Source organism: Erinaceus europaeus, chromosome 5 (assembly GCF_950295315.1).
Source record: "Erinaceus europaeus chromosome 5, mEriEur2.1, whole genome shotgun sequence".
NCBI classification, from domain to species: Eukaryota; Metazoa; Chordata; class Mammalia; order Eulipotyphla; family Erinaceidae; genus Erinaceus; species Erinaceus europaeus.
In genome coordinates, this window is record NC_080166.1 from 136628874 (window position 1) to 136655846 (window position 26973).

The following is a 26973-nucleotide window of genomic DNA, read 5'->3' on the forward strand; positions in this document are numbered from 1 at the left end:
CACACTCACATTACAATGCTCAAGGGCCGGAGTTCACACTCCCTGTCCTGCACAGGCAGGGGGAAGCTTCATGAATGGGGAAGCAGGGCTGCAGATGTCTGTCTGTCTCTCTTCCCATCTGTCTCCCCCTCTTCAATTTTTCTCTGTCTCTACTTAATAATAAATAAAAATTTAAAAAATATTTATTCAAAGCCCACTCCTGACACCGAGTATTCAAGTTGACCATTTGGGGCAGGATTCTAGACAGCTCAGGTTTCTGTGAATGACAACTAGGCATATGTGATCAGTATATTGGTTGGAATATCTTATTTTCAAGAATTATAGTCAACCACTTAGCAACCAAAGTTCTATTAATTTAACCAGTAATAGATGTTTTAGAAAACATCAGTTACCAGTGTTCCTTACGCTATTAGTAGAGCAAATTTCTTAAATCTAAAAATGGTTTCAAGGCAAACTTAGAATTGATTTGAGGCTAAAACCTTTTTGGGTGGGGGGAATGAGACTTGTAAACAACTACGTTCAATTTCTTTAAATAAAATTCTTTTTTCCCAATGTAGGATTGTGCCTAATAAAATTTTACTTATGTTCCTGTAGTGAAACACACGTATACTTAATAAGTCTGATAGTTTCTGACACTCGTTGTTAAGTATTTATCACACCCTTCTTGATTTAGGGACAACATAAAAACAAAAATAAGCATGTATCTTGTCAGAGACAGATTAAAACATACATAAAATTGTTTTTAATTACCTAGAGGGTTATATCTTTCAGAGATCTCTAAAAGGAATGGATGTAGAAGCAATCTTTTATTATTGTTGTTGTTGTTATTTATTTATTTATTTTTAACCAAGCACTGCTCAGCTCTGGCTGATGATGGTAGAGGACGTTAAACCTGGGACCTCAGAGCCTCAGGCAGGAGAGTCTGTTTGCAGAACCATTATGCTATCTCCCCTGCCCCAGGAAGAAATCAGTAAAGGGGCCCATGATTCCCTGAAGGGTCTCATGTCCTGCATGAATCCTTCCTCAAGTGTAACCAAGACTGGCGTCTTCACAGCAGGATGAGCCTCAAGGTGTCTGAGCACAGGACACGAGCCTCTGAGGCTCCACAGCTCCCACATTCAGTCCCCGTCATCACCACAAACCAGAGCTGGGCAGAGCTGTGGTCTCTCTCTCTTTCTGTCATAACAATGGAACCAACAGATGAATTGTTTGAAGTATTTTGAAGACAGAGTGGAAGAGAGCAAACATGAAAGGCTTCCTTAGTTTTGTGGTGACATTTGCAATCAAGCAATCAAAACTTTGGGGTCCCTTTTCTTCACATTCAAATTGAATCTTTTATTTTTTCCTTTCTTTTATTATCTTTATTTATTTATTGGATAGAGATAGCCAGAAATTGAGAGGGAAGGGGACGACAGAGAGGGAGAAAAAACAGAGAGACACATGCAGCACTGTTTCACCACTAGCAAAGCTTTCCCCCTGCAGGTGGGGACCGGGGTCTTGAACCCAGGTCCTTTCGCATTGTGGCAGGCACGCATCCAGATGCACCACTACACAGGAAAGAGACAGCCAGAAATCAAGAGAGAAAGGGGTGATAGAGAGGGAGAGACACAGAGAGGCACCTGCAGCCCTGCCTCACCACTCACAAAGTTTCCCCCTGCAGGTGGGGACCTGGTGCTTGAACCTGGGTCCTTGTGCCCTGTAACACCTGTGCTCCACCAGGTGTGCCACCACCCAGCCCAACGGAATCTTTTCCATCACAACGCACATAACCTGCACTGCACCTTTTTTTTTTTTTTTTTTTTTTTGGTCTAGAATGCCCATCCTCTAATTCTCTCTTTTTTTTTTTTCTTATTTATAAAAAGGAAACACTGAAAAAACCATAGGGTAAGAGGGGTACAACTCCACACAGTTCCCCCCACCAGAACTCCGTATCCCATCCCCTCCCCTGACAGCTTTCCTATTCTCTATCCCTCTGGGAGCATGGACCCAGGGTCATTGTGGGATGCAGAAGGTGGAAGGTCTGGCTTCTGTCATTGCTTCCCCGCTGAACATGGGTGTTTACAGGTGGATCCATACTCCCAGCCTGTCTCTCTCTTTCCCTAGTGGGGCAGGGCTCTGGGGAAGCGGGGCTCCAGGACACATGGGTGGGGTCGTCTGTCCAGGGAAGTCTGGTTGATATCATGGTAGCATCTGGAACCTGGTGGCTGAAAAGAGAGTTTCTGAACGTAAGAGATTCCTCAACTGATAAAAAGTACATAAGAGCCAACACGTGCACACAAACTGATCAACTAGGCCAACTGAGAGAAACTGCTAAGAACAACTTCAGAAAACGGCATCCTTAGCTAGAACAAGAATCAGAGAGATTGCTGTGGCCACACAGACTCTCCTTGCACTGTTCACTGTTCACGGCTCTTCCTCATGGGACGGACATCTCACACAATTACCTATTCTCGGCACTGTTCTCTTGTACCACAAACCACCACCAAGTGGAAAGCATTCTTAGCATTCTGGGGACCAACAATTCCGAGGTGACACGAGCTTTTCTCTCCTCTTCTATCTGGGTAACAAGATTGGAGGGGGTTGGGGTGACTTAAACAGCAGGGTATTGGGTGTATCTAGGGGCTTTCCTTGTTTGTGAAGTATGTGGCCTTGGGTCCTGTGCATTGGAATGGGAAAAGATTTAGTTGGAACATGAACAAACAGGGGCCTGAAGTTTTGACTGATTGATTGTGAATGTCATCACAAAACTTGCAAAGCCCTTGTTCACCTTTGCTCTGCCCCACTCTGTTTCCAAGATACTTAAAAATAAAAAAGATTCTTCTATCCGTTCCATTGTTATGACTGAGAGCTCAACAGAGATCGGCTATAACAAAAACCAACGTCCCCAAGGTCTCCCTTCAGGGTTCAGGCCTCCTTACACTATGGTGGCCTTGGGTTACTTGATTTTTACAGGGCAGATTGCAATATCCCAGCAAAATGGGTTGAATTCACAAGGTCTTCTGTTGATTACCTTGAAAGACACTGGAGTCTTTTTATTTGGTTTTCTTTTTTAATTATCTTTACTTATTGGATAGAAACAGCCAGAAATCAAGAGGGAAGGGATAGACAGAGAAGGAAAGAAACAGAGAGATACCTGCAGCCCTGCTTCACCCTTCTCAAAGCTTTCCCCCTGCAGGTGAGGACTGGGGACTTGAACCCCGGTCCTTGCGCACTGTGGCCTGTGCGTTCAACAAGGTGTGTGGCACCACCAGGCCCCATTCTGGTCTTTTCTGAGGCTTCAGTCACAAGAATTCTCTGATTCAAGTGAGAGGACACTCACCCTCTCGAAGAATCTGCTACCATGTTTTATAACCATCACAGGCCCCCTTGGTTGTGCCTTTTCTTTTTTAACAAGTGGTTAGACAAAAATAAATAAGGCATAAAACACCTGACTTGAAAAGTCTTGCCAAAACGTGATCAAGACACGGGGACTACACACGGACCTGTGAAAAGATTCACTTTAGAGACCCGCCACGTCCGAACTGTGTGCAGACAAACGCTTTCCGGAATATCTTGTTTACTTCCTCTCCAATAATCTGCAATTTTTGAAAATTAGGGCTGTTTCTATCCATTTTCAGTATGATAGGAAACGAATGTAAAAAACAGCCATTAACAACTTAGTTCACAGTCCCGTGTTTTTATCTGTTCTCTTCCCTGAGGGATGGGGATAATTTGGCACACCTGCCTCCAAGAACGAAATGAACTAGCCTGCCAGCAAGCCCTGGGTGATGGTGACTAACCTTAACAGCTTCAGACAGAATTGTCCCACCTACCCAAGAATGAGACAAACTTTAAAAGCAATATTTACTTACATCACTTAGGTTCACAAAGACAGACAAGTAGACTTGCATCAAGGATCGGTCATTTGCTTACAGTGTGGGGATGCCGGCTTTCTTCACAGCCAGTGACCACACCAAGCCCAGCCCTGATTAATATTTATTCCTGTGCTGGTAATAAAGGCATCTAGACCCCTGACTGGCTTCAACTGCTGCTTTGTTGTTTTTTTAGAAGCAGAGAGGGGGCGAGGTGAGGGTCAGAGGGAGAGGCAGGGAGAGGCAGAGAGAGAGAGAGAGAGAGAGAGAGAAAGAAGGGGAGAAGGAGGGGAGAGGAGGAGGAGGAAGGAGAGAGACTATATTGCTGGGCCAGGCTGTGGTGCATCGGCCTAAGTGCTCACACACTACAGGGCACAAGGACCGTGGTGAAGCAGGGCTGCAGGTGTCTGTCTCTTTCCCTCTCTCTATCTACTCCACCCCTCTCAACTTCTCTCTGCCACTATCCAACAATCAATCAATTAATTAACTAGAGAGAGAGAGAGAGAGAGACACCAAGGTGCCACAGCTCTCTTCAAAGCAGTGGAGCTCATCCCCGGGGAAGACAGCACACTCCCCCGGTGAGCTGTTCTGCTGATCCCTGCCCTGCATGGCTCACACTTCCGTTTATTTCCAAATATGAGATACACAACAGCGGCTGGGAAAGTAGTAGGTTGAAAACATTTGCTTATGAGGAATGAGAATTTTTTGCAATTATTTGAGCTATTTGGGTAACATAATATAATTTCCCTCCTCTGGATGTACTAATTAGTGATCTGAATAGGACTCTGCAGTGAAGGGGGGGACTTGGCTGTATCAGTGCAAATGTTCCTAGCCAGCTGTCAAACTCTCCTTTTTTTTTTTTTTCCTTTGAAGTGGGAACTTCATTCAGCCTCTCCATTTGGGTCCATAACAAGGTGAAGCTATGGTCTCTTGTTAGTGTCTAAGAATTCATAAGCCAGTCAGCAGAGCCACATGGGGAACTATTTTTCTAAGATTGGGAAATGACACTGGTTTTTTAAAAAAAAAATGCACCTGGGGTAGGGGGCAGGCATACATAGTGCTGGGAGCAAGGGTCCGTGCAAGGACCTGGGTTTGAGCACCCACATACCTGCCAGCAGGGACACTTCACAAATGTTGAAACAGATCTACAGACGTCTGTCTTTCTCCCTCCCTCTCTATCTCCTATCTCCCCTGTCCTCTCAATTTCTCTCTGTCCTATCAAAAACAGGGCATCTGGGAGCAGTGGACTCATAGTGCTGACACCAAGCTCCAAGAATAACCCTGGAAGAGAAAAAGGGCGGGTGGGGTGGGGTTCTGCCAAGAGACTTTTGTGCTTCAGACTCTGAGGTCCCAGGTTCAATCCCTGGTACCACCATTGGCCAGAGCAGAGCAGTCGTGTGTGTGTGTGTGTGTGTGTGTGTGTGTGTGTGTGTGTGTGTGTGTGTGTGTTCACCTTTCTCATTAAAATTAATTAATTTTTTAAAAACATCTCTGGGGAGCCGGGTGGTAGTGTAGTGGGTTAAACACACATGGCGCAAAGTGCAAGGACCGGTGTGAGGATCCCGGTTCAAGCCCCGGCTCCCCACCTGCAGAGGAGTCGCTTCACAGGTGATGAAGCAGGTCTGCAGGTGTCTGTCTGTCTCTCCCCCTCTCTGTCTTCCCCTCCTCTCTCTATTTCTCTCTGTCCTATCCAACAACAACAACATCTATAACAACAACAACAATAATGATAAACAACAAGGGCAACAAAAAGGGGGGAAGAAAAGAAAAAAAATTAAATAAAATTGTTAAAAAGAAAGAAAGAAAGAAAAGCATCTCTGTCTAAGGTCTGAGAGGCATAATTCTTTCTTGAGGTGACTAGATTAAGGAAACACAGCCCTCACTGCAAGCTAAGGAGTAACTGTGTATTCTTTTTCAAAGCCATAATTACCCGTAAAGAAGCATGTTCAAATAAAATACTGTGTAGGGAATCCTTGGACTCCCATCCACATATGATGGATCGGATCTTGACCTCTAAAGGGTCCCTCTCTCCATAAGGAACGGTGTCTTGTGGGCCCTGCCAGGACCTTGGCTCTGCCATAAAGTAATGAGGGTAGGGAGAGCCCCAGTCTCCGAAGGGAGGCCGGGGGTATCCTGCCTTGCCCCTCAAAGAAAGACAGGTCCTGAAATGAGTGCAGCCTGCAATGTTCCTCAGATGTGACCTACAAGCTACAAGCTACAAACTCAGACCAATAGGGACTCAGAGGTCACACAGACCCTGGCGCTAAATATAAATATGTATTTACATATGGGCCCTGGGGTGGTGGGTGGAGGTGGGTGGAGGGAAATAGTTCATTTTAGCCACAGAATTTTTTTTACAAGAACGGGAGCTACTCCCTACCCTAATCCATCTTTCTAGCCCTTTTCTCCAGTCTGACACCGTTCTCTCAGACACTATGCTCATCCAACCTCTGTCGTTTTCGCCGGGTTATGTTGTTTTCACCGGGCTGGCTTCACGGGCAGGTAACAGACGACCAGGGACTCATGGCTGGGTTGTACGCAGTATCTCTTTATTCATGCAGGACGCAGCACAATCTAAGCTGAGCTAAGCTAAACTAAAGGTAAAGTACAGTACTCTAAAACTCACAATGCTGTCTTTATATATACTTGCCAAGTAGGGTGGAAACAGGGTGTGACATAGAGAGGGTGGAGAGAAAAGTGACTGGTGACAATCAGAGTGTGACAAGGAGAGGATCAGGGTGTGACAAGGAGAGGGGGTGGAGCAAAAACATATCATGAAACAGTGGGGATTGAACCAATGCCCTGGAGGGAGGTGCTTGTTAACAGCGGTTATATAAATAGAATGAAGTGGTTATGTAAATAGAATAGTGTTAAGCAGGGGGGATTTAAACCAAATGAAACAGAAGGGGTCTCATGCATACCAACAAACCTCAGGCTACCTACCAAACTCAAGTAAAACTACTCTAGTTGCAGTCCTCCAGGAACACGCCTAAAATGGTTCTCCTAGCTTTCTTCTACCCTAAATCCCTAAGTTCATCTGCTCAAGGACCAGTGTAAGGATCCCGGTTTGAGCCCCAGGCTCCCCACCTGCAGGCGGTGAAGCAGGTCTGCAGGTGTCTGTCTTTCTCTCCTCCTCTCTGTCTTCCCCTCCTCTCTCCGTTTCTCTCTGTCCTATCCAACAACAATGACAGCAATAACAACAGCAATCATATTAACAACAACATTAAACAAGGGCAATAAAAGGGGAAAAAATAACCTCTGGGAGCAGAGGATTCATAGAGCAGGCACTGAGCCCCAGCAATATCCCTGGAGGAAAAAAAGAGAAAGGAAACAGAATGGGGGTGTGGATCCACCTGCCAACACCCAGGCTCAGTGGAGAAGCAGCCACAGAAGCCAAAACTCCCACTTGCTGCTCCCCATAAACAACCTTGATCCAGACTCCCAGTGAGGGAGAAGTGACAGGATGAAGATAAGAGGACTCTGCACTCCAGCTCCATCAGCACCCAGAGAGAGAGAAGGGAAAGGAGAGGGACACATGGAGGTAGTAATGTCATGGGTGGCTTAGAGGGGAAGAAAGGGTTGAGTCAGGAAAAGAAGGGGGGACTTGGTATAAATGTGGACAGAGAGTTGTAGAGAAGATGGTTAGCCCATGTCTAAAATTTTAGGGGAACTATGGTGGATTGCAGTGGGGAGGCTGAAGATTCAGACAATGGTGGTGGGAATGGTGTGGATTCAAACCCCTAATTCTGTAATATAAAAATTAAGAAATTTTTTTTAATTCCTAAAGCTAAAAATAAAATAAAGTAAAATGCTGCGCTTAAATTGTCCACAGCAGAAGCTCTGCTGGTCAGCAAGCACCAGATTTTATAAGATGGGTATTCTGGTGTTACCTGGCTTACAACTACTGTGTTTAAAAGAGAAAGAGTGAAGTTTTCATAAGCAAATTAGAAGGAACAACTTCAGGTTGACACTGCAGAACTGTCCTAATCCTAAGGCTCTGAGAAAAATCAAATTAGCCTTGCATGTTGCCATTTGCAAAAGAAATCTGCTACAGAAATGTTTGTTTGCTTCAGAAGCAAATTATGAGGACAGTAACTTTCCGCTAGAGACAATCTCATGCCTTGAAACGTGGCTTTCCTTTATTACCTGGACTTATTTATTGGCTAGAGACAGCCAGAAATTGAAAAAGAAGGGGGTTCTAGAAAGGGAGAGAGAGACACCTGCCAGCCTCCTTCACCTCTTTTGAAGCTTCCCCCCCTGCAGGTGGGGAGCAGGGGCTCAAACCTGGGTCCTTGTTCACTGTCATGTGTGTGCTTAATCAGGTGCACCACCACCCAGCCCTAGAAATGTGTATTTATGAACATTCAAAGGAAACTATTTCTTGGTGTGTTTTTGTTGTTGTTGTTGTTGTTGTTTCTTCTTATGGCCCTGCCTTGCCTTGCTTCAATTATCGTGCTATTTATATAGAGAAAGAGATATAGATTCCTTGCTTTCTTATGCCATATGAGTCATACATGATGAAACATCTAATCATTTATGCCTGAACAGGGAGTATTGTGGGTTATCTTTTATCTCCATGCCTAAATTGCTGTTGCCACGTAATAATAGTGTTCCGATTATTTAAGAAACATCCACTGAGGACCTATTTTTAAAAAGGCCATATTCCTTTGTTCCCATACTGATTTTTTAAAATCTACTGTAGTGCACAAGCACTGCGGGACAGAGTATGTCCCCAGAGGTGGTGGCGGCAGACTAAGTCATTAAAAATTATGCATCACTCTGTCATGTTCTGGAAGACGCCTGTCATGACCTCCGCAGGTGACCACGGAGAGCCCTCTGGGGAGACACAGGCCCTGTACTGACACAGCTCAGCCCCGCTGAGCCATACGCCCATCCCGCAGCTAGTGTGGACAGACGCAGAGAAAGGCCTTTCACCAAACTTGGAAAAGAAAGTCAGAAAGATGAGACAGAAAGAGAGAGAGAGAGAAGGAAAGAGAAGGAGAGGGTAAGGGAGAGAGAGAGAGACAGAGACACAGAGAGAAAGTGTGTCAGCATTGGGAAATTCTCTGAAAATCTACTTCATTGCATATATCACTTTTGTCCTGCTTTCTTACCGCCTTTCAGACACCACATTGCAGACGCTACCATGACGCCATCCTGACCTCCCTGGGCAGACGCCCTCACCCATGTGTCCTGGAGCCTCCCCTCCCCAGAGCCCTGCCCCACTAGGGACAGACAGACACAGGCTGGGGGTGTGGGTCCACCTGCCAACACCCATGTCCAGCGGAGAAGCCATGACAGAAGCCAGAGCTCCCACCTTCTGCTCCCCATGAAGAATCTGGGTCCAGGCTCCCAGAGGGGGAGAAATGTCAGGGGAAGATGCCCAGAGGGCTGTGAACTCCAACTCCATCAGGACCCAGAGAGAGAAGAGGGAAAAAGGAAGGACATTCTGAAGCAGCAACTGGTGTAGGTGTGACCTAGGGAGGAAAAGAAGGCAGGGCCATAGAAAAAATAAGCACAGGGGAGTCGGGAGGTAGCGCAGCGGGTTAAGTGCACATGGCACAAAGCACAACGACCAGCATAAGGATTCTGGTTCAAGGCCCTGGCTCCCCACCTGCAGGGGAGTCACTTCCCAGGCGGTGAAGCAGGTCTGCAGGTGTCTCTCTTTCTCTCCCCCCTCTGTCTTCCTCTCCTCTCTCCATGTCTCTCTGTCCTATCCAACAACAACAACAATAATAATAACTACAACAATAGAAAACAAGGGCAACAAAAGGGAATAAATGAACAAATAAATATTTTTAAAAATAAAAGAAAAAAACTTCCCTTCACCACAAATTTCTGACAAGTCACGGGGAGGGAGAGTCAGGCAGTGGCACACCCAATTAAGTACACATAGTACTAAGCGCAAGGACCCTCGCAAGGATCTGAGTTCAAATCCCTCACTTCCCACCTGCAGGTGAGTCACTTCCCAAGTGTTGAAGCAGGTCTGCAGGTGTCTGTCTTTCCAGAAGTCTGGAACTGCTTCCCTGCTGAACATGGACTTGGTAGGTCGATCTATACTCCCAGCCTGCCTCTCTCTTTCCCTAGTGGGGCAGGGCTCTGGGGAATCGGAGCTCTCAGGACACACTGGTGGGGTTGTCTGTCCAGGGAAGTCTGGCTGGCATCATGCTAGCATCTGGAACCTGGATGCTGAAAAGAGAGTTAACATGCCAAACAGATTGTTACACAATCATGAACCTAAAGGCTGGAATAGTGCAGATGAAGAGTTGGGGGATCTCCGTTTTGTAAATAGCTAGTAGGCATATTTTAGTTATATTCCAAAGGGCCTGTGGCTATACAATTTTTTTCCCCTGAGTGTGAAATCTGATATGCAGGTGGATCCAAATTATTGTCTGGGGAGATAAGTGGACTTTATATAGGAAATTCTTCCTTCATTCTGGATTATCTTCATGAAAGCTCAAGAGGGAAGGGGAAACACACTGGAGAAGAGTGATGAAGTGAGCTTTGGCCTTTCGCACTACCCAGCTGTTTGACCTTGAGTGTTCATTTTATGCCAGTTCCTGGACTCAGTGCCATAAAAGCTGTGAAACTAAGTCCCTCTGGACACTGACGGAAGGTTAAGCGGTAAATTAGACTGGTTTCTGGCTGCCCAGAAGGACCTGTGTTTGGTAGCTACCAGGGAAGCTGGTCCCAGAGCCTGCAGTGAGGAATGACTGGAATCTTTTTCCCAGACAAGGCCTAGCTATCCATGTACAGCCCGTTCAGACGTTCATTTCCAATACTCGGAGCCGCTGAGAGCTCAGAGAAGAAGCCAAGACTCCTGCAGTCTGACCTTTTTCACAGGGAGAGAGGGGCTGGGAATTCAGCTTTCTGTGACTGGGGGCACAAAAGCACATGGACAGGAAAGGAGACAAGCCAAGGTGGGAAAGGACATGAAAAGAAAACCCTGGAACTGCCAGAGAAGGTCAGGATTGTCCACACGCACCACACACCACAGGTGGGGCAGATCAAACCCTGCCTGTGGGCAGAACCCAAAGACCACCAGACAGACATCAGACTTGTACATTCCGCAGGCTATTTTTAAATCCCCTGCCTAGCTTGCTTCCTACAGCATTTTGTTTAGGGAAGAAGGTGCCAACACAAACCACCACCTGGGAGGGGGCCAACAACCTTTTTGTTTGTTGGGCAGAGCAGTGCTCACTGAGTGGGAGGCTGGGGTGGGGGGTGGGGACTGAACTGGGAACATTGGGGCCTCCGGCTGGAGAGTCTGTTTGCATGACCATTATGCTATCTACCCCCCAGTGGTTAGCTTTTAACATCTGATCCTCAAGGCAAATGCTAGTCTCATTTCTAAATTTAAAGAGCCAGGGTAAATTAGTACAACTCAAGAACGCAATGTCCTTATTTGGATCTGGCCAATATATATCAGGTTGTTTTCAAAGATTTGGATATATATTTGATGAAAGATAAGAGTATCTGATACCAGGGACATAATCTGGTGCCGAATGCCCTCAGCCTTGAAGTCTACCTGCTAAACCACCCCTCCAACTGCTGTGATAATCCAATTTGCTATTAAATACTGGATTTAACTGTGATTGATTACCTGTCTGATTATGCAAGAGAAGAGAGACACAGAGAAAGGAATAGATCAGAACACTCCGGTCCTGGGTTTGGAACCTGTCGTCTCTGGGCATCAGTCACGCCAGTTGGTGTTCTAATAAACTGAGTTATCAGCTGACCCCAATAATCCTAAATACCAAACTTATCACTGATATTCCTATCACTTTGTGGTTTTCCCTGGAAAAATGAATTCCTAACATCAGTTTCACAGCAATCAGTGATCACTTAGCAGTGTGCTGAAAACTCTATGAATACCAAAGTAAGCAAAAAGAAGGAAGAGAGAGAGAAAGAGAGAAAGAGAGAAAATAAAAACAAAGAAAAAAAAAAAGCTTCTTTCAAAGAAAAAAAAAGTCACTGCATGAGAAAGAAAATATTGGAATCATGACTGATACTATTGGAAAAAAAACAATAGGTTTGCTTTTAAATCCAAGCAGACTTTTAAAAATGTCTAACTGCAAATCACCAAAACTGAAATTACAGATGAAAGAATGGTTGGTTAGCCTCATAAAGTCATTTAAACATTTAATCCCTGCTCACGTACCACCCTGGAGCAGCGCTGGAAAGATGCAGTTCTGGGGGTGGGGGAGATAACATAATGGTTAGGCATAGAGATTCTCCTGTCTGAAGCTCAGAGATCCCAAACTAAATCCCCTATACTACCATGAACCAGAGCTGATCAGGGCTCTGGTGAGAGAAAGGAAGGAGGAAAGAAAGAAAGAAAGAAAGAAAGAAAGAAAGAAAGAAAGAAAGAAAGAAAGAAAGAAAGAAAGAAAGAAAGAAAGAAGGAAAGAAAGAAAGAAAGAGAGGAAGGAAGGAAGGAAGGAAGAAAAGAAATGAAGGGGAAAGAGAGAAAAAAAAGAAGGGAGGGAGGAAAGGAGAGAGGAAGGAAAGAGAAAAGGGAGGAAGGAAGGGAGGAAGGAAGGAAGGAAGGAAAAAAGAAAGAGAGGGAAAGAAAGGAGGATGGAGGTTCCAAAGTCTCAGGTTCAATCCCTAGCACCACCAAAAGCCTGAACTGAGTAGTGCTCTGGTCTTTCTCTTTGTGTGTCTCTTTCTCACTAAAAGATTAAATAAAAATGGAAAGAAAGAAAGAAAGAAAGAAAGAAAGAAAGAAAGAAAGAAAGAAAGAAAGAAAGATGCAGTTCTGAAAAAAGTTACAAAATAAACAGCCTGCTGAAATACATTCTTAGATACACAGACGTCCAGTATTCACTCCCCACTCTCTTCTTATACCCTGGACTTCCTAACTCTTTACATTTAAGCCTGTCCCTGGCTCAGTGTGTGTGTGTGTGTGTGTGTGTGTGTGTGTGTGTGTGTGTGTGTGTGTGTGTGATATTATGATGTGCTTCTAAGGCACAGGAGGTGTGTGTGTGTGTGTGTGTGTGTGTGTGTGTGTGTGTGTGTGTGTGAGTGATATTATGATGTGCTTCTAAGGCACAGGAGGTGTGTGTGTGTGTGTGTGTGTGTGTGTGTGTGTGTGTGTGTGTGTGTGTGATATTATGATGTGCTTCTAAGGCACAGGAGGTGTGTGTGTGTGTGTGTGTGTGTGTGTGTGTGTGTGTGTGATATTATGATGTGCTTCTAAGGCACAGGAGGTGTGTGTGTGTGTGTGTGTGTGTGTGTGTGTGTGTGTGTGTGTGTGTGTGTGTGTGTGTGTGTGTGATATTATGATGTGCTTCTAAGGCACAGGAGCTAAGAGACCTTTCCCACTTGAGTCCCTGCCAGCTAGGACAGAGGTCACCACCAACCTTGACAGTATATCACCTCTGAGACCAAGGGTGTCTCATGACACCAGTCAAACCAATGAAATCAGAATCTCTTGGAGTTAGAAGCACCTCCAAAGAGCTCCCAAATATTCCCATTTGACCCCCGGGATCGCTGCTCTGCAGAAGAAATGTCGACCAATATTGAAGAAACAGCTTTGCAACATGCATCCATAGAAAGAGAAGAGAGGGTCAGGTGGTGGGCACCTGGTTGAGCGCATGTATTACAAAGCACAAGGACCCAGGTTCAAGCCACCAGTCCCCAGCTGTAGGCGAAAAGAGTGGTGAAGCAGGGCTGCAGGTGTCTCTCTGTTTCTCTCCCTCTCTATGACCCCCCTCCCTCTTGATTTCTGGCTGCCTCTGTCCAATAAATAAAGACAATTAAAAGAAAGAAAGAAAGGAAGGAAGGAAGGAAGGAAGGAAGGAAGGAAGGAAGGAAGGAAGGAAGGAAGAGAACAGAGATTTGCTTATCTGAGAGGAAAGGGCAAAGACACTCAGATAGTAGCAGGGGAGGCCAGGCAGTTGCACAACTGGTTAAGCGCCTATATCACCATGCTCAAGGACCTGGGTTCAAGTCCTGGTCCCCACTTGCAGGGGAGAAGCTTCAGGAGTGGTGGGGCAGGACTGCAGGGGTCTCTGTCCCTCTCTTCATTCTATTTCCCCCTCCCTTCTCAATTCCTCTCTGTCCTGCCAAATTAGAAGAGGAGGAGGAGGAGGAGGAGGAGAGTATTTTTGACTCAGAAAGAAAATGAAGGCGGATGTTGGGACTACGTGTGAGCCTGACAGAGCTTAGGGAGAACCACCCACGTCCCTGGATGGAGGTCTGAGAAGATAGCCTCTTGGTGAGTCTCTCTCAACCGAGGTGAGCATAAGGGGGGAAACTCAGACTTGGTTCTTTCCTTCTCGACTCTCAGGCCCATAGATACCCCAGTACTTCCCTCCATTAACTGCAGGCCACATGGCCACAGATTCACTCATTCAAAGTCACCTTCTGATCACAGAAGAACACACCTTATCACACACTCCATCACACACCTCAGACCCCAGACAAGAGAAATTCCAAACTCTATGGCCTTTTGATATCCATCTTCTCTCTGTCTCACCCTACGGGTTTAACCCCTGTGCTTCTCTCAAATACCTTTGGATATTTAAGTTGCTTGCGTCATGGAGAATAACTGTCTTATATCTCATCAATTCCTGTCATACCAGCCCCCTACCTTAGGGGCATGCCGACCGTTAAGGAACCTGTAATTTCTGACATATTTCAGTAATAATTCCCTTCGTTTGGTTTTCTATTTAACTCATGTCCACCTTGCTAATAAACAAGTTCTGAGTCCCGAGTCCCGAGTCCTGAGTCCCGAGTCTGAGTTCTGAGTCTGAACACGCTGAAGAGCTCCCCGGTGTCTTTTACTTCATGTCACTCCTGTCGTGAGCGAGAAAGAACCAGTCCGTTACCTTTCCCCTGGAGACCACCCCGCCAGAGAGACCTGACAGGCGGGACCATAAAAGTGAATAAAAACAGGGCCAAAAAATAGATAGATAGATAGATAGATAGATAGATAGATAGATAGATAGATAGATAGATAGATAGATACATGATAGAGATACGCAGTCAGCCCGCATATGTGACCTTGGGAGAGCAATTTCAGTCTCCAACAGAGAGAATTGGGGACACAGAACTCCGGTGGTGGGAACAAGTGTGGAATCAGACCATTTTTACCTTTTAACTTTGTAAATCACTATATATATATATATATATATATATATATATTATTTTATTTTAAAGAGAGCGGTGAGGTGTTGAGTATCCATCTCATCCATGATCCATGTGAGGTTGGCACAGAAGATGAAAATTCAGAAGAAAACTGGGACTGGAAGTGTGATCCAGGGGTGAGCTCAGTCAAAGCAAAGGCCAGTCCGCATGCTTGACGTAGGTGCCGGGGGATTCAGGCTCGTGGATTCCGTCTGTCCAGATTCATCTCTGTGGAAAGTGACTTCAAAGTGGAGATGCAGTGCCAGTGCGAGCATTCCTTTCTTTCCTTTCTCCCCTGTTTCCATTCAGCTTGCATAGACAGACATCAAACTCATCTAATAAAAGTGATTTAAAAACCTCACGTAGAAGAACAATTATGAAAACTCTGTTCTGTCCTATATAGCGATGAATCTGACCCAGTAACAACTCTAGAGTCAAGGAGCATTCTTTAATCTCTAAAACAATGGGCTTCTAATACTATGATAAAATTTGGAGTGATCTTTTTATATATATATATATATATATATATATATATATATATACATAATACAGAGCACAAATCAGTTGCTGACGCCACAAATATATGAAAAAAACAAATACATGGGTCATACAGATGCTTGTGACACTGTCTTTGACCTGATAAATAAATGGGTTCACTAATAAAGTTACAGCCTGTGTTGTCAGACTGATTTGCAGAGAAGCAAGTGGTACAAACATACGACCTGAAAATTACAAGCCAAGTGGGTGAATATCAAAAAGGTCTGCTCACAGGTGCGCTCTACACTCCTGGAGTGTGAGAATGTACACAACAGCGCTTCCAGCACGGCAAAATAATATTTCAGACTGAAATTTTGTTTGCAAGGGATGATTAGCTATTTGATTCTCTTGGAGGGAGGGAATGAAAATTCTCTTAAGAATCTGTAAATATAATACATGATACCAAAATAAGAAGGAATTTTTAAGCCTGTTTTTCAAACTGCACATTATATAACCCAAATCCTGTGTTAACCAAATTGACTAATGTCAGTAAACTATGCCTGCAAATAAGACAGACATTCTCAGCCACCATGGATGTGAAAATATCTCTTTTTGGCCTGTATCTGCTAAATAGAAGTAGGCAAGACAGCCTGCTTTAGTGCAGAACTATAAAACCAGACTGTGAGGGCTGGGGAAGATAGCATAATGGTGATGCAAAGTGACTCTCATATCTGAGGCTCCAAAGTCCCAGGTTCAATCCCCTGCATCACCATATGCCAGAACTGAGCAGTGGTCTGGTAAAAAGAAGAAAAGTAATAAAGATAGAAAGAAAGAACAGAATGAAAGAGAGAAAGGAAGAAAGGGGAAAAGAAAATGGAGAGTATAAAGACTAGAATTTACTGTGAGAGAATTAAAGTTCAGAATCTAACCGCAAATTCAGTTTCATTGACCCTACTTTGTAAGTCCAGTGAGGAAAGTTATCAGTGACTACAAAACTTACCTGTAACATGCTCTGTATTCCCTAAACATACCATTTCAGTGACATTTTTTTAAAAAAAATTCTTTCTTTATATTTATTTCTTTTCCCTTTTGTTGCCCTTGTGTTTTTTTTTTATTGTTGTAGTTATTGTTGTTGTTATTGATGTCATCGTTGTTGGATAGGACAGAGAGAAATGGAGAGAGGAGGGGAAGACAGAGAGGGGGAGAGAAAGACAGACACCTGCAGACCTGCTTCACTGCCTAGAGGGATATTTTCAAGAGAGAAAAATTATGGTCTCTTCTAAGAGAAAAATTTTTACATGAGAAGACAAGCGTGTTAATAATACGCAATTGAAACTTTCAGATCAGAATTTTTTTTTAATTCTGCCAGCCAATTTGAAGGAATCTCTCAAGATTATTTTTTATCTACCACAAAACATTATTTTGAATAACAGTGCAAACTACAGAGAATTTGCTGCCATCAACATATCTTTGATTCAGGTGATAAAACAGCTGGAATGTTCCAATATAAATGGTATTTTCAACAATTCTTGTTGCTTATTTTCCCATAAGTTATTCCAAGATAAATGTGCTTATTTGCTTTTTAAAAAGCTAGGCCTGCTGCCTCACCAAACTATTTCTGAGTGAAAATCGTTTCTAGCACATATTACGGTAAGCAGGTTTATTAGAGTATATTCAGGTTGTATTTGACACTTAATACTATGAACTCGAAGCAAGCACTATGATTTCCTTTGGTCAATACTGGGATTTTTTTTTTTAATAATAAGGATCCAGTAGCTTTGTAGGAGATTTAAATAAATAAGTATTAAAATTTAATCCATTTTAATTTTAGACACATACAAAGCGTCACATATAAAGGGTAAACAGCTAGAAGGTAATAAGATTCCCCAACTTTAAAAAGATAGAAATCACTTTACTAGTGACTCAATGCCTATGGATATAATAATAAAGTTAAAATATCTTCCTAACATATAAGTTATAATAAATATGTATAAAGAAGATGATAAAATATATTCTCCTCTCTATAATTCTCTAAGCATATGGATAAACTATAAAAATGGTTTCATGAATATGTTACTAATTCCAGAAATATAATGCCTTCACTTTTTTTTTGGATTTTTTTCTTTTTTCTTTATTTATTTCCTTTTGTTGCTCTTGTTTTATTATTGTAGTTATTATTGATGTTATTGTTGCTGTTGTTGGTAGGATAGAGAGAAACAGAGAGAGGAAGGGAAGACAGAGAGGGGAAGAGAAAGACAGACACCTGCAGACCTGCTTCACTATTTGTGAAGTGACTCCTCTGCAGGTGGGGAGCCGGGGGCTCGAACTGGGATCCTTGCGCTTAGCACCACCTGTGCTTAACCCACTGCGCTACCGCCCAACTCCCAACTTTTAATGTAATCTAGAACTCAGAAGCGATGTTAAAATATGACCAGATGTATAAAATGTGTATTTTTAATGAGGCCTTACTGACTGGCAACATTTTTTTAGTCCTCATTATAAATATTTTTGAAATAAAGTGTTTAGAAAGAAACTCAGATATGAAATTGAAGTCTACCAGTAGCATTTCAAGTCAGCTCATGTGGTTCATACACGGGTATATTTACATCTTCAATCTACTCTAAAAGAAACTATATAACAAGCTGGAAAAGTATCCCATAAGTAAGCATAACCAATGAAGAATCATTAACACCGGAACTCAACTTTGGAGCTATGTTCTTTGAGAACAGCTACTGAGGGATACATATTTCAGCGACAAACAATGACAACAACAACAACAACAATCATGCAACCAAGAAATAACTAAGTCCATCGCAGAGAAGAAATTATGGTTGTACGCATGAGGAAAGCCTAACTCTATACTGAATTTACAGATACTGACTCTATAGAGGACCTTTCTGTGTATGCCTACACGCAGCTATCAACTACTATTTCAAGCCCACACATGCACAGAAAACACTTTCTGAGAAGTAGTCCATCATGTCACGATTTGTTTAGCCTGTATTCTACCCTGTGGCTATAAGGATGGGAGTTGCTGCGTACATGACTTGGGTCTGGGTCAAGGAGAACAAAAATATCAAATCGTTATTTCAAGTTTGAGTAGAAATAGAGTTGGTATGCTTTTTTGAAAATAGGCTGCAATACACTCATAGTGAGAGCTTTTTCGTTTGGTTGGTTTTTGTTTTCAAATGCTCAACCTTCTGCAAACTGGAATTAGCAGGAATTTCAATGAGTTTATGTTCATGGAAGCCGGCAGATCCAAATTGTTGTAGGAAACCACTTTTGAACACGAATACACTGAAACCTTTGCAGCCTTGTTTTTTTGTTTGTTTGTTTGTTTTTATTGCCAGTGGAATAAGTGGGCATATCTGTTTCCTTAGCCCTACAGTTCTGATGCAACATATCTTGTCAAAATAAATCATATGCAAGAGATACACTACTCATTCATTACAAACTTCCACCATTAAGAATAACGTTATGTCTCCAGCATGAGTTATGGTGGTGAGTTTAAGAGAAACATGGCAGGAAATTATAAGACCAGTTTATCTCATGAAGCATGTGAAACTCTTTATCTCCTATTAGCAGAGAAGGCTTGTCTCTGGCCTTAAAGGCTGTTGACAAGACAAGTTTAGTCTGAGTTTGGTTTAGCTGTCATCCAGAACACAAGTATCCAATGCAAGGTAAAATAAATATACCCCTTGGACTCTGTCCATTTGAAATAGGTATCACTTATCACCCTGTTTTGTTTTGTGTTTTTTTTTTTGTCAAGGCATCACAAAGTCAACTCAGACTGCCCTTGATTACACTTCTCAAGCACAGAGCAAGGAAGGCAAAAGAGAGACTGCTGATGTTCTGTTCTTGTGTGGAGTTGAGGAAACGGGACAAAGAAGACAGAATGCAACTGTTTTGCTGCATCTGAAAGGCATCCTGTTGGACTGTTTAAGGAACTACCCTTAGGGGGAAAAGAAATACATGAAGTCAAATCATGGTTCTATCACCATTTTTATTGCTGTTTTGTTTTGTTTTCCCTGCAGAAAGGTCACTGCAGTGACTTCATTCTCAAGAGCCCATCTTGTTTCAGCACCAAGGACAGCCTCCTTGTTTGTGCTGAAGAAACTTGCTTATTTATGAAGTCTTCTTTGTCAAATAACCAGCACTATGACCACTATTAAATTCAACAGGAAGAGACTGAACAAATCACCAGTCATTAACAGAGCTCAGCAACATTTGTTCAAAGCGCCAAGCATCTTGCCATTTGGAGTTTCTGGAGAGCGTCCTGAAAACGCACGCTAATTACGTAAGACGTCTGGAAAAACAACCCAACACTCCTCATGGATGACCAGATACTTGGTGACAACTTTCCACCCAGATCGAGTCTCGGATCTGATACGACACAACTGTCCAAGTGGGAACAGGGAAACTTGTTCGGGGGAGTAACTACAGCCAGGTAGGTAGGCAGGCCTCTAGACTTCCCAAGCAACCAAAAGGGAACAAAAAAGTCCAAACAATGGAAAACACCTTCTCTCTGCCCTCTGGTCAGGCAGCCTAATGACGTCACCATCGGAGAGTTCACAGGTGGAAGTGCATAAGCCAAGGCAGACACCCTTGCTATTACTTCAGAGGCCTCTGCACAGTCCCCCAGTTGATAGACACAGACACACACACACTGCCCAAGGCCACATAAAAATTCCAATTACAGAAAAACAGATAGCTGTGTCTCAGTTGCATAGCTCCAAGAAATCATTAAGAGCATCCACTCTCTTGTCACAGAAGATTATGTCAGGGTCTTTTCTTCTTTGCTTTCCCAAGGATGCTGGAAAGAAAACACTCGTTTGTCCACCCACCCATCCATCCATCCATCCATCCCTCCATCCCTCCATTCTTTCGTCCATCCACCCACGAGGTATTTTATGCCCTACTCCAGCAACCAGTTCAAGCTGTCATAAACGGCAGTAACAATGACTCAAGCACCAGACACCAGAGCCAAGGAAAGCTATTTTCCAACTCCAGAAAGACAAGACGTCCCAACCCAACACACAGGCAGGTGGGCCAAGCACCAGGAGGGGGAGAGAGAAGTGGAGGGAGGGAGGTGGGGAGAGAAGGCTGAAGAGAGAAGCAGCCCAGGGCTCCTACCTTACAGTCCTCGGGACAGGATTTCACCGAGTACTCCTGCGACTGCAAGTACTTGTGGAGCACGCTCTCAAACTCTTCGTACTTCTCCTGAGCGTGGTGGTCGTAGTCTTGGTAAGCCTCCACGCACTGTCGGCAGGCGCTTCTCTCGCCCCCCTCCTGGAGCACCACCTCGAGGCTGCAGTTCAAAGTGTTGGGGCTGGCCAGCCCGGAGAACAACTCCCAGAGTGTGTAGGAATTACAAAAGGACAGGTAAAAATCAGACAAGTTCCAGAGGGGCGGCTGGGGCCACGGCGGGGATGCCCCCCGACTCCAGTTCCTGGCGCACACGGCGTCCGCGCTGTCCACCGTGAAGCACTGGCCAGAGGAGGACGAAGAGGAGGAGGAGGAGGAGGAGGAAGAAGAAGAAGAGAAAGAGGAGGAGGAGGCGGAGGAGGAGGAGGAGGAGGAGGAGGAGGAGGAGGAGGAGGGCTCGCCCTGGGGGTAGCAAGTCTCCAGACGCCACAGCGGCCGGGCAGAAGAGTGGTCCAGGTGCACCTGCCGGCTGCTGCGCCTCCGGCCTCCCCGGGGGCCCTTGGTGTCTGCGGCCGAGGGGGGCAGGCTGGGAGACCCCGAGGAGTTGGAGGAGGAGTTGGAGGAGGAGGAGGAGGAGGAGGAGGAGGAGGAAGAGGAGGAGGAAGAGGAGGAGGAGGAAGAGGAGGAGGAAGAGGAGGAGGAGGAGGAGGACGGGGTGGAGGAGGACGGCGTGGAGGTGGGGAGCATCCTGGGCTCCCCCATGCCGGCCAGCAGCGCGGGCCACGAGGGCTCCTGGGGCGGCGGCGGCCGGTGGCGCTGTTGCTGCTGCTGGTGCTGCTGGTGCTGCTGGTGCTGCCGGTGGCGCTGCTGCCGCTGCTCCTTGTCCCGGGCGCGACTGAGCTTGGCCTCGGCGCAGAACCACAAGTGATCAGACAGCAGGACGCTGAAGAAGAGCAGCGAGGCCAGGGACAGGCGCCATTTCTGAGCCCTCTCGGAGTCGCCGAACGGCCTCTCGTGCTCCCGGGGTGCCGCCAACCAGATGTTAAAGCCGTCGTCAAGCTGCCGACACATCCAGGCGCCCCTGGTCATATTTTGACGACGCGCAGCCCTGGGCGACTCCACCGGGTGGGCTCCGCGGCCGCTGCTTGCAGAATCGGCATGGACTTAAAGGTGGGGGGGGGTGAATTTCCTGATCCCCTCCTCCCCCAGGTCTGTCTCAGTCTCTCTCTCCTCTCTCCCCTCTCCCGCTCCCTCTCTCTCTCTCTCTCTCTCTCTCTGCCTACAGCAACATTACCCGGCTAGGCACGGTGATCCGACTTGGTACTACCCAGTTACATCAGGCCACCCCATACATCCTCAGCGGAGTGGAGGCAAGAATGCACAGAAAGCGAGAGAGAGAGAGAAAGAGAGAGAGAGAGAGAGGCGGAGAGGGAGAGGGAGAGGCGGACGGAGGCGGCGCCCAGGCGATGGTGGCAGGGCTGGATGGCGAGGGCCGGGCCGGTCAGCCGGGCATGGACACGCTCAGCGCGCCGGGCCCCATGGCGCTGCGACCAGGCCGGTGCCCCCGCCCGGGGATGCCGCGTCTGCACCGCCCGCGGCCGGCAGGTGCCCCCGGGCTGCTGGGCGCCTCCCCGCCGCTCCTCCCCTCCTCCTCCTCCTCCTCCTCCACCTCCCCTCCTCCCCTCTTCCTCCTCCTCCTCCTGCTCCCCGGCGCCTCCCCCTGCGCCGCCCGGCCGCGTCCTCCTCCCGCGCCGCCCCCGCCTCCCCGGAGCTCGGACCCGAGTCGCCTGCGCGGGGCCTCCCCAGGGCCGCGGGCATCTCCGGGCCCCGGCTAAGTCGCCGCCATCTTCGTCCTGGAGACTCACTGGGGTGTATTTTGGGGGGTGGGACGCGGGGAGGGGGCGGCTCCTGCGTCACCTGCTCCCTGCGCCCAGGGCGCTTAGGCACCGGCGGGAGGACGGGGAGGGAGGGGGTAGAGAGGAGGGACCCGACCCAGGGCTGCAGCTCCATACACCCGGGGCTCACAGCCCCCAGGACCCCCCCCCCATATCCGGGGCTGACACCCCCAGGATCCCCACACACATGTCCGGTGCTGACACCCCCAGGACCTCCCACCCGGGGCTGACACCCCCCAGGACCCCCCATATCCGGGGCTGACACCCCCCAGGACCCCCCACATCCGGGGCTGACACCCCCCAGGACCCCCCATATCCGGGGCTGAAACCCTCCAGGACCCCCCACCTCGGGGCTAACACCCCCCAGGACCCCCCACATCCGGGGCTGACACCCCCCAGGACCCCACATATCCGAGGCTGACACCCCTCAGGACCCCCCATATCCGGGGCTGACACCCCCCAGGACCCCCCCCTCCGGGGCTGACACCCCTCAGGACCCCCCATATCCGGGGCTGACACCCCTCAGGACCCCCCACCTCGGGGCTGACAGCCCCCAGGACCCCCCCCACATCCGGGGCTGACACGCCCCAGAACCCCCCCACACCTGGGGCTGACACCCCCCAGGACCCCCCACACCTGGGGCTGACACCCCGCAGGACCCCCTCACACCTGGGGCTGACACACTTCACAAACCCCCCAAATCCAGGACCTCCCCACCCAGGGCTGACACCCCTTTTACACCCCAGGGCTAAGCACCCCACCCCGGGGCTGACACTCCACACACACACCCCAGGGTGACACACTTAGGACCCCCCCACACCGGGAGCTGACACCCTTCAGGACCCCCCCACACCCGGGGCTGACCCCCCACACACACACCCAAGGCTGACACCCCTCAGGACCCCCCCATCTGGAGCTGACACCCCTCAGGACCCCCCCCCCCACAGCCTGGGGTTGACTCTGCCACACCCACACACACACCTGGGGCTGCACCCACCCCATCCCCGGCTTTAGCCCCCCATGCCCTGGGGCTAGGACCACCCCCTCCAAAACATGCACTGCCGGTTGGCTCACTCTCCCTCGGTACCTGCCTGCCCCATGCTCCCATTCCTCCCCTCTCCTGAGCACCCAGTGCACAGGGAACCCCCAGCTGGGAGAGTCTGGCTCGGGGAGGGGTCCCCAGCAGTGGGCTTTGCAGCTAGAGCATGTCTGCTTGCTGCACATTTGGGTGGGGTTTTTTTTGGGGGGCAGGAAGGATGGTTGCCCACTGGGCACTGCGAGTGTCCACCACCCCCTAGGCACTGGGGTTCTGGTTCCAGAAAGCTGTGACTATACCCTAGGGACACATCCTCTGCTGGAACAATGGGGGGGGGGGGGTGTCGGGAGGGTGTCAAAGTGGCTTTGGGGATCTTCAGGAGAAGCAGCTGGGGGTTGGGGAGTGGGTGGGGGGATTCCAGTGGCTGGCATGGGAGCTGGGAGTGAGACAGGGAGATGCCAGTGTGCAAGCCTGCCTGCCAGACCATCCCATACTGAAAGTCAGTGTATCAGACAGGGCGGGGGAGCAGTAAGGCCAGGGGCCTGCTTGGCCCTGCGACTGGGGGGGTGGGCTGGCATCCTCCTCCCGGGACGAGGGTCTCCCTATCTTGAGGACCACCCATCCCCAAGGCCTGCACGCCAACCACCACAGAGCCAGGGATTGCCACAGCTGGGGGGGGGGGGCAGCCCTGCAGCCTGGGTCTCTGGTGCCCCTTAGCGTTGGCTTGTGGAGTTCCACAAAGGCCAGGTGCCCCTCCCCCCACCCCCTCACCCCCACTCCGCCTTCTGCTGGCTGGTCCTGAGGGCTTTGTAGACCTCCATCTAGGGGACTCTGCCCAGCAGGCCCTCAGAACCCCACATCTGAAGCAGGGTTTGGAGGGGTGCCATGCACCCCCCCAGAGCACCCCCCACAGAACCCCAGGACAGCAAGCAGAGCACTCAACTGGGTCTTCTCTTTTTCACTTGGAAGGTGCAAGGTGTGTTTTTCAACAAGTTGCAAAGTATCATCTAGGAGAGGGCCCCCACCTCACAGCCCTCACCCCTCACCAGGTGTGGATTGGTCAGTTTCTGCCATTGGCTCCCACAGAGGCCCTCCAGGTGGAACGCATCTTGGAGGCTGGGGGAAATCCCGCATTCGGGCCCTTTGCATTGATCCTTTGCATTGATCCAAGGATCCTTATTAGAAGCAAACAGGTGCATTCCAGGGCAGGCTCCCCCTGGCCTTCAAGCCTCTTGAAGTAAACAGGGCACTGAGATTCTGTTGGAAATTAAAGGAGGGGAGGGGGAGAAGGAGAGGGAGAGGGAGGGAGAGAGGGAGAGAGAGTGGGTGGTAGTGGAGCCAGGTGGTGGTGCACCTGGTTAAGTGCACGCATTACAGTGCACAGGGACCTGGGTTCAAGCCCCTGGCCCCCACCTGCAGGGGGAAAGCCTTGCAAGTGGTGAAGCAGGGCTGCAGTTGTCTCTCTCTCCCTCTCTATTTCCCCCCTCCTCTCTCCAATTCTCGCTGTCTCTGTCCAATAATAATAAAAAACATATTTGAACTTGAAAAAGAGTATTCAGTGTTTGAGCAATGGTTGAACACACAGGTTACAGTGCACAAGGATCAAGGTTCAAACTTTCAGACCCCACCTGCAGGGGAAAATTGTATAAGAAGTTAAGAAGTGGTGAAGCAGGGCTTCTGGTAGGTCTCTCTCTCTCTCTCTCTCTCAATATCCCCTTCCCCTCTCAATTTCTCTGGCTCTAATAAATAAATATGTTTAAAATTTTTTAGAGAAACCACTTTCTTCTCTCTGCTGAATTATGTTCATATTAGACACAATGTTTTTGTCTCAGCCAATGAGGTGGATCCTTTGCCGGTGGTGGTGGTGGTGGTGGTGGTGGGGAGGAGGATCCTTAAAATTACCTAAAGCAGTTTGCCATTTACTCTTAAATCTAAAACCAGACCCTCTTGAGCCCCCATCGCATTCCAATGCAACATAGTATGCCTGGAGACAGACACGAACCTGGGGCCTGGGGCATGGAGCCTTCTAGCACAGACCAGGAGTGCCTGTGGAAAGTAACATCAAAGTTGCATTTCTGTTTCTTACATATGTATCTTTTCTTTCTTTTTTTAAAGATTTTATTTATTTACTAGTGAGAAAGATAGGAGCAGAGAGAAAGAACCAGACATCACTCTAGTACATGTACTGCCAAGGGTTGAACTGGGGACCTCATGCTTGGGAGTCTAGTGCTTTATCCACTGTGCCACCTCCTGGACCACCATGCTTCCCCTACCTACGGAGGGGGGGGGGGTTTCACCAGCAGTGGAGCAGGGCTGTAGGCTTTCCTCTCTCTCTCCCCCTCCATCTCCATCTCCATCTCCCCTTCCTCTCTCAACTTCTCTCTTTATATCCAATAAAATGAAGGGGGGGAATGGCCGCCAGGAGTAGTAGATTCTTAGTCAGGCACTGAGCCCCAAAAATAACCCTGAAGATGGTGGGGGTGGGGGAGAAAGAGATAAAAAGAAAAGAGAGGAAGAGAGAAGAGAAGAGAAGGAAAGGGAAGGGAAGGGAAGGGAAGGGAAGGGAAGGGAAGGGAAGGGAAGGGAAGGGAAGGGAAGGGAAGGGAAGGGAAGGGAAGGGAAGGGAAGGAAGGAAGAGGAGAGGAGAGGAGAGGAGAGGAGAGGAGAGGAGAGGAGAGGAGAGGAGAGGAGAGGAGAGGAGAGGAGAGGAGAGGAGAGGAGAGGAGAGAGAAGAGAGAGGAAAAGACTGCCAAAGACTAATCTCCCACCCCTGGATGGAGTCTGAGCATCTGTGTGTGGGGGGTTGTTACCTGGGCTGCAGGCTCCCCCTTCACTGTTCCTCCCTGAGGTCAGCATAAGGATCCCGGTTCGAGCCCCCAGCTCCCCACCTGCAGGGGAGTCGCTTCACAGGCGGTGAAGCAGGTCTGCAGGTGTCTGTCTTTATCTCCCCCTCTCTGTCTTCCCCTCCTCTCTCCATTTCTCTCTGTCCTATCCAACAATGATGACATCAATAAACAACAGCAATAATAACCACAACAATAAAACAACAAGGGCAACAAAAAGGGAAAATTAATAAATAAATATTAAACAAAAGAAAAAAAAGTACGTGGACTGGATTTGATGTCTTGCACCAAAGTAAAGGTCTCTGGGATGGCGGGGGCCAGCTTTCAGGTCCTGGTGCCTGAGGGTGGAGGAGGACCTGGGCTGGGGGGAGAGTGTTTTGCATAAAACTGAGACGTTTTACACATGTATCAGCAACTGCATCTCCTGTAAACCACTAATCCCCTCAATAAAAATATCATATGTATAATATATATATATATATATATGGGACAGAAATACACCTGCAGGACTTGCCTCACTGCTCATCAGGCTTCCCCGTGCAGGTGGAGAGCAGGGCCTCGAACCTGCATCCTTGAGCACGGAGACGGGTAGA

The 26973-nt window shown here is 47.6% G+C and overlaps 1 protein-coding gene across 1 annotated transcript in view; it reads right to left on the reverse strand.

Annotated features, from left to right (window-relative positions):
* The window catches only part of NALF1 (NALCN channel auxiliary factor 1), a 566278-nt gene extending 544046 nt beyond the window's left edge, over positions 1–22232 (reverse strand). The window contains exons 1-2 of the mRNA XM_060191860.1: positions 21065–22232; positions 20595–20962 (exon numbers count right to left, since the gene is read on the reverse strand). Of these exons, the coding sequence (XP_060047843.1) occupies positions 20595–20962; positions 21065–21695 (999 nt within the window). The 5' untranslated portion in view covers positions 21696–22232. The remainder of the gene's footprint in view (positions 1–20594; positions 20963–21064) is intronic.
* Positions 22233–26973: the final 4741 nt, after the last annotated feature.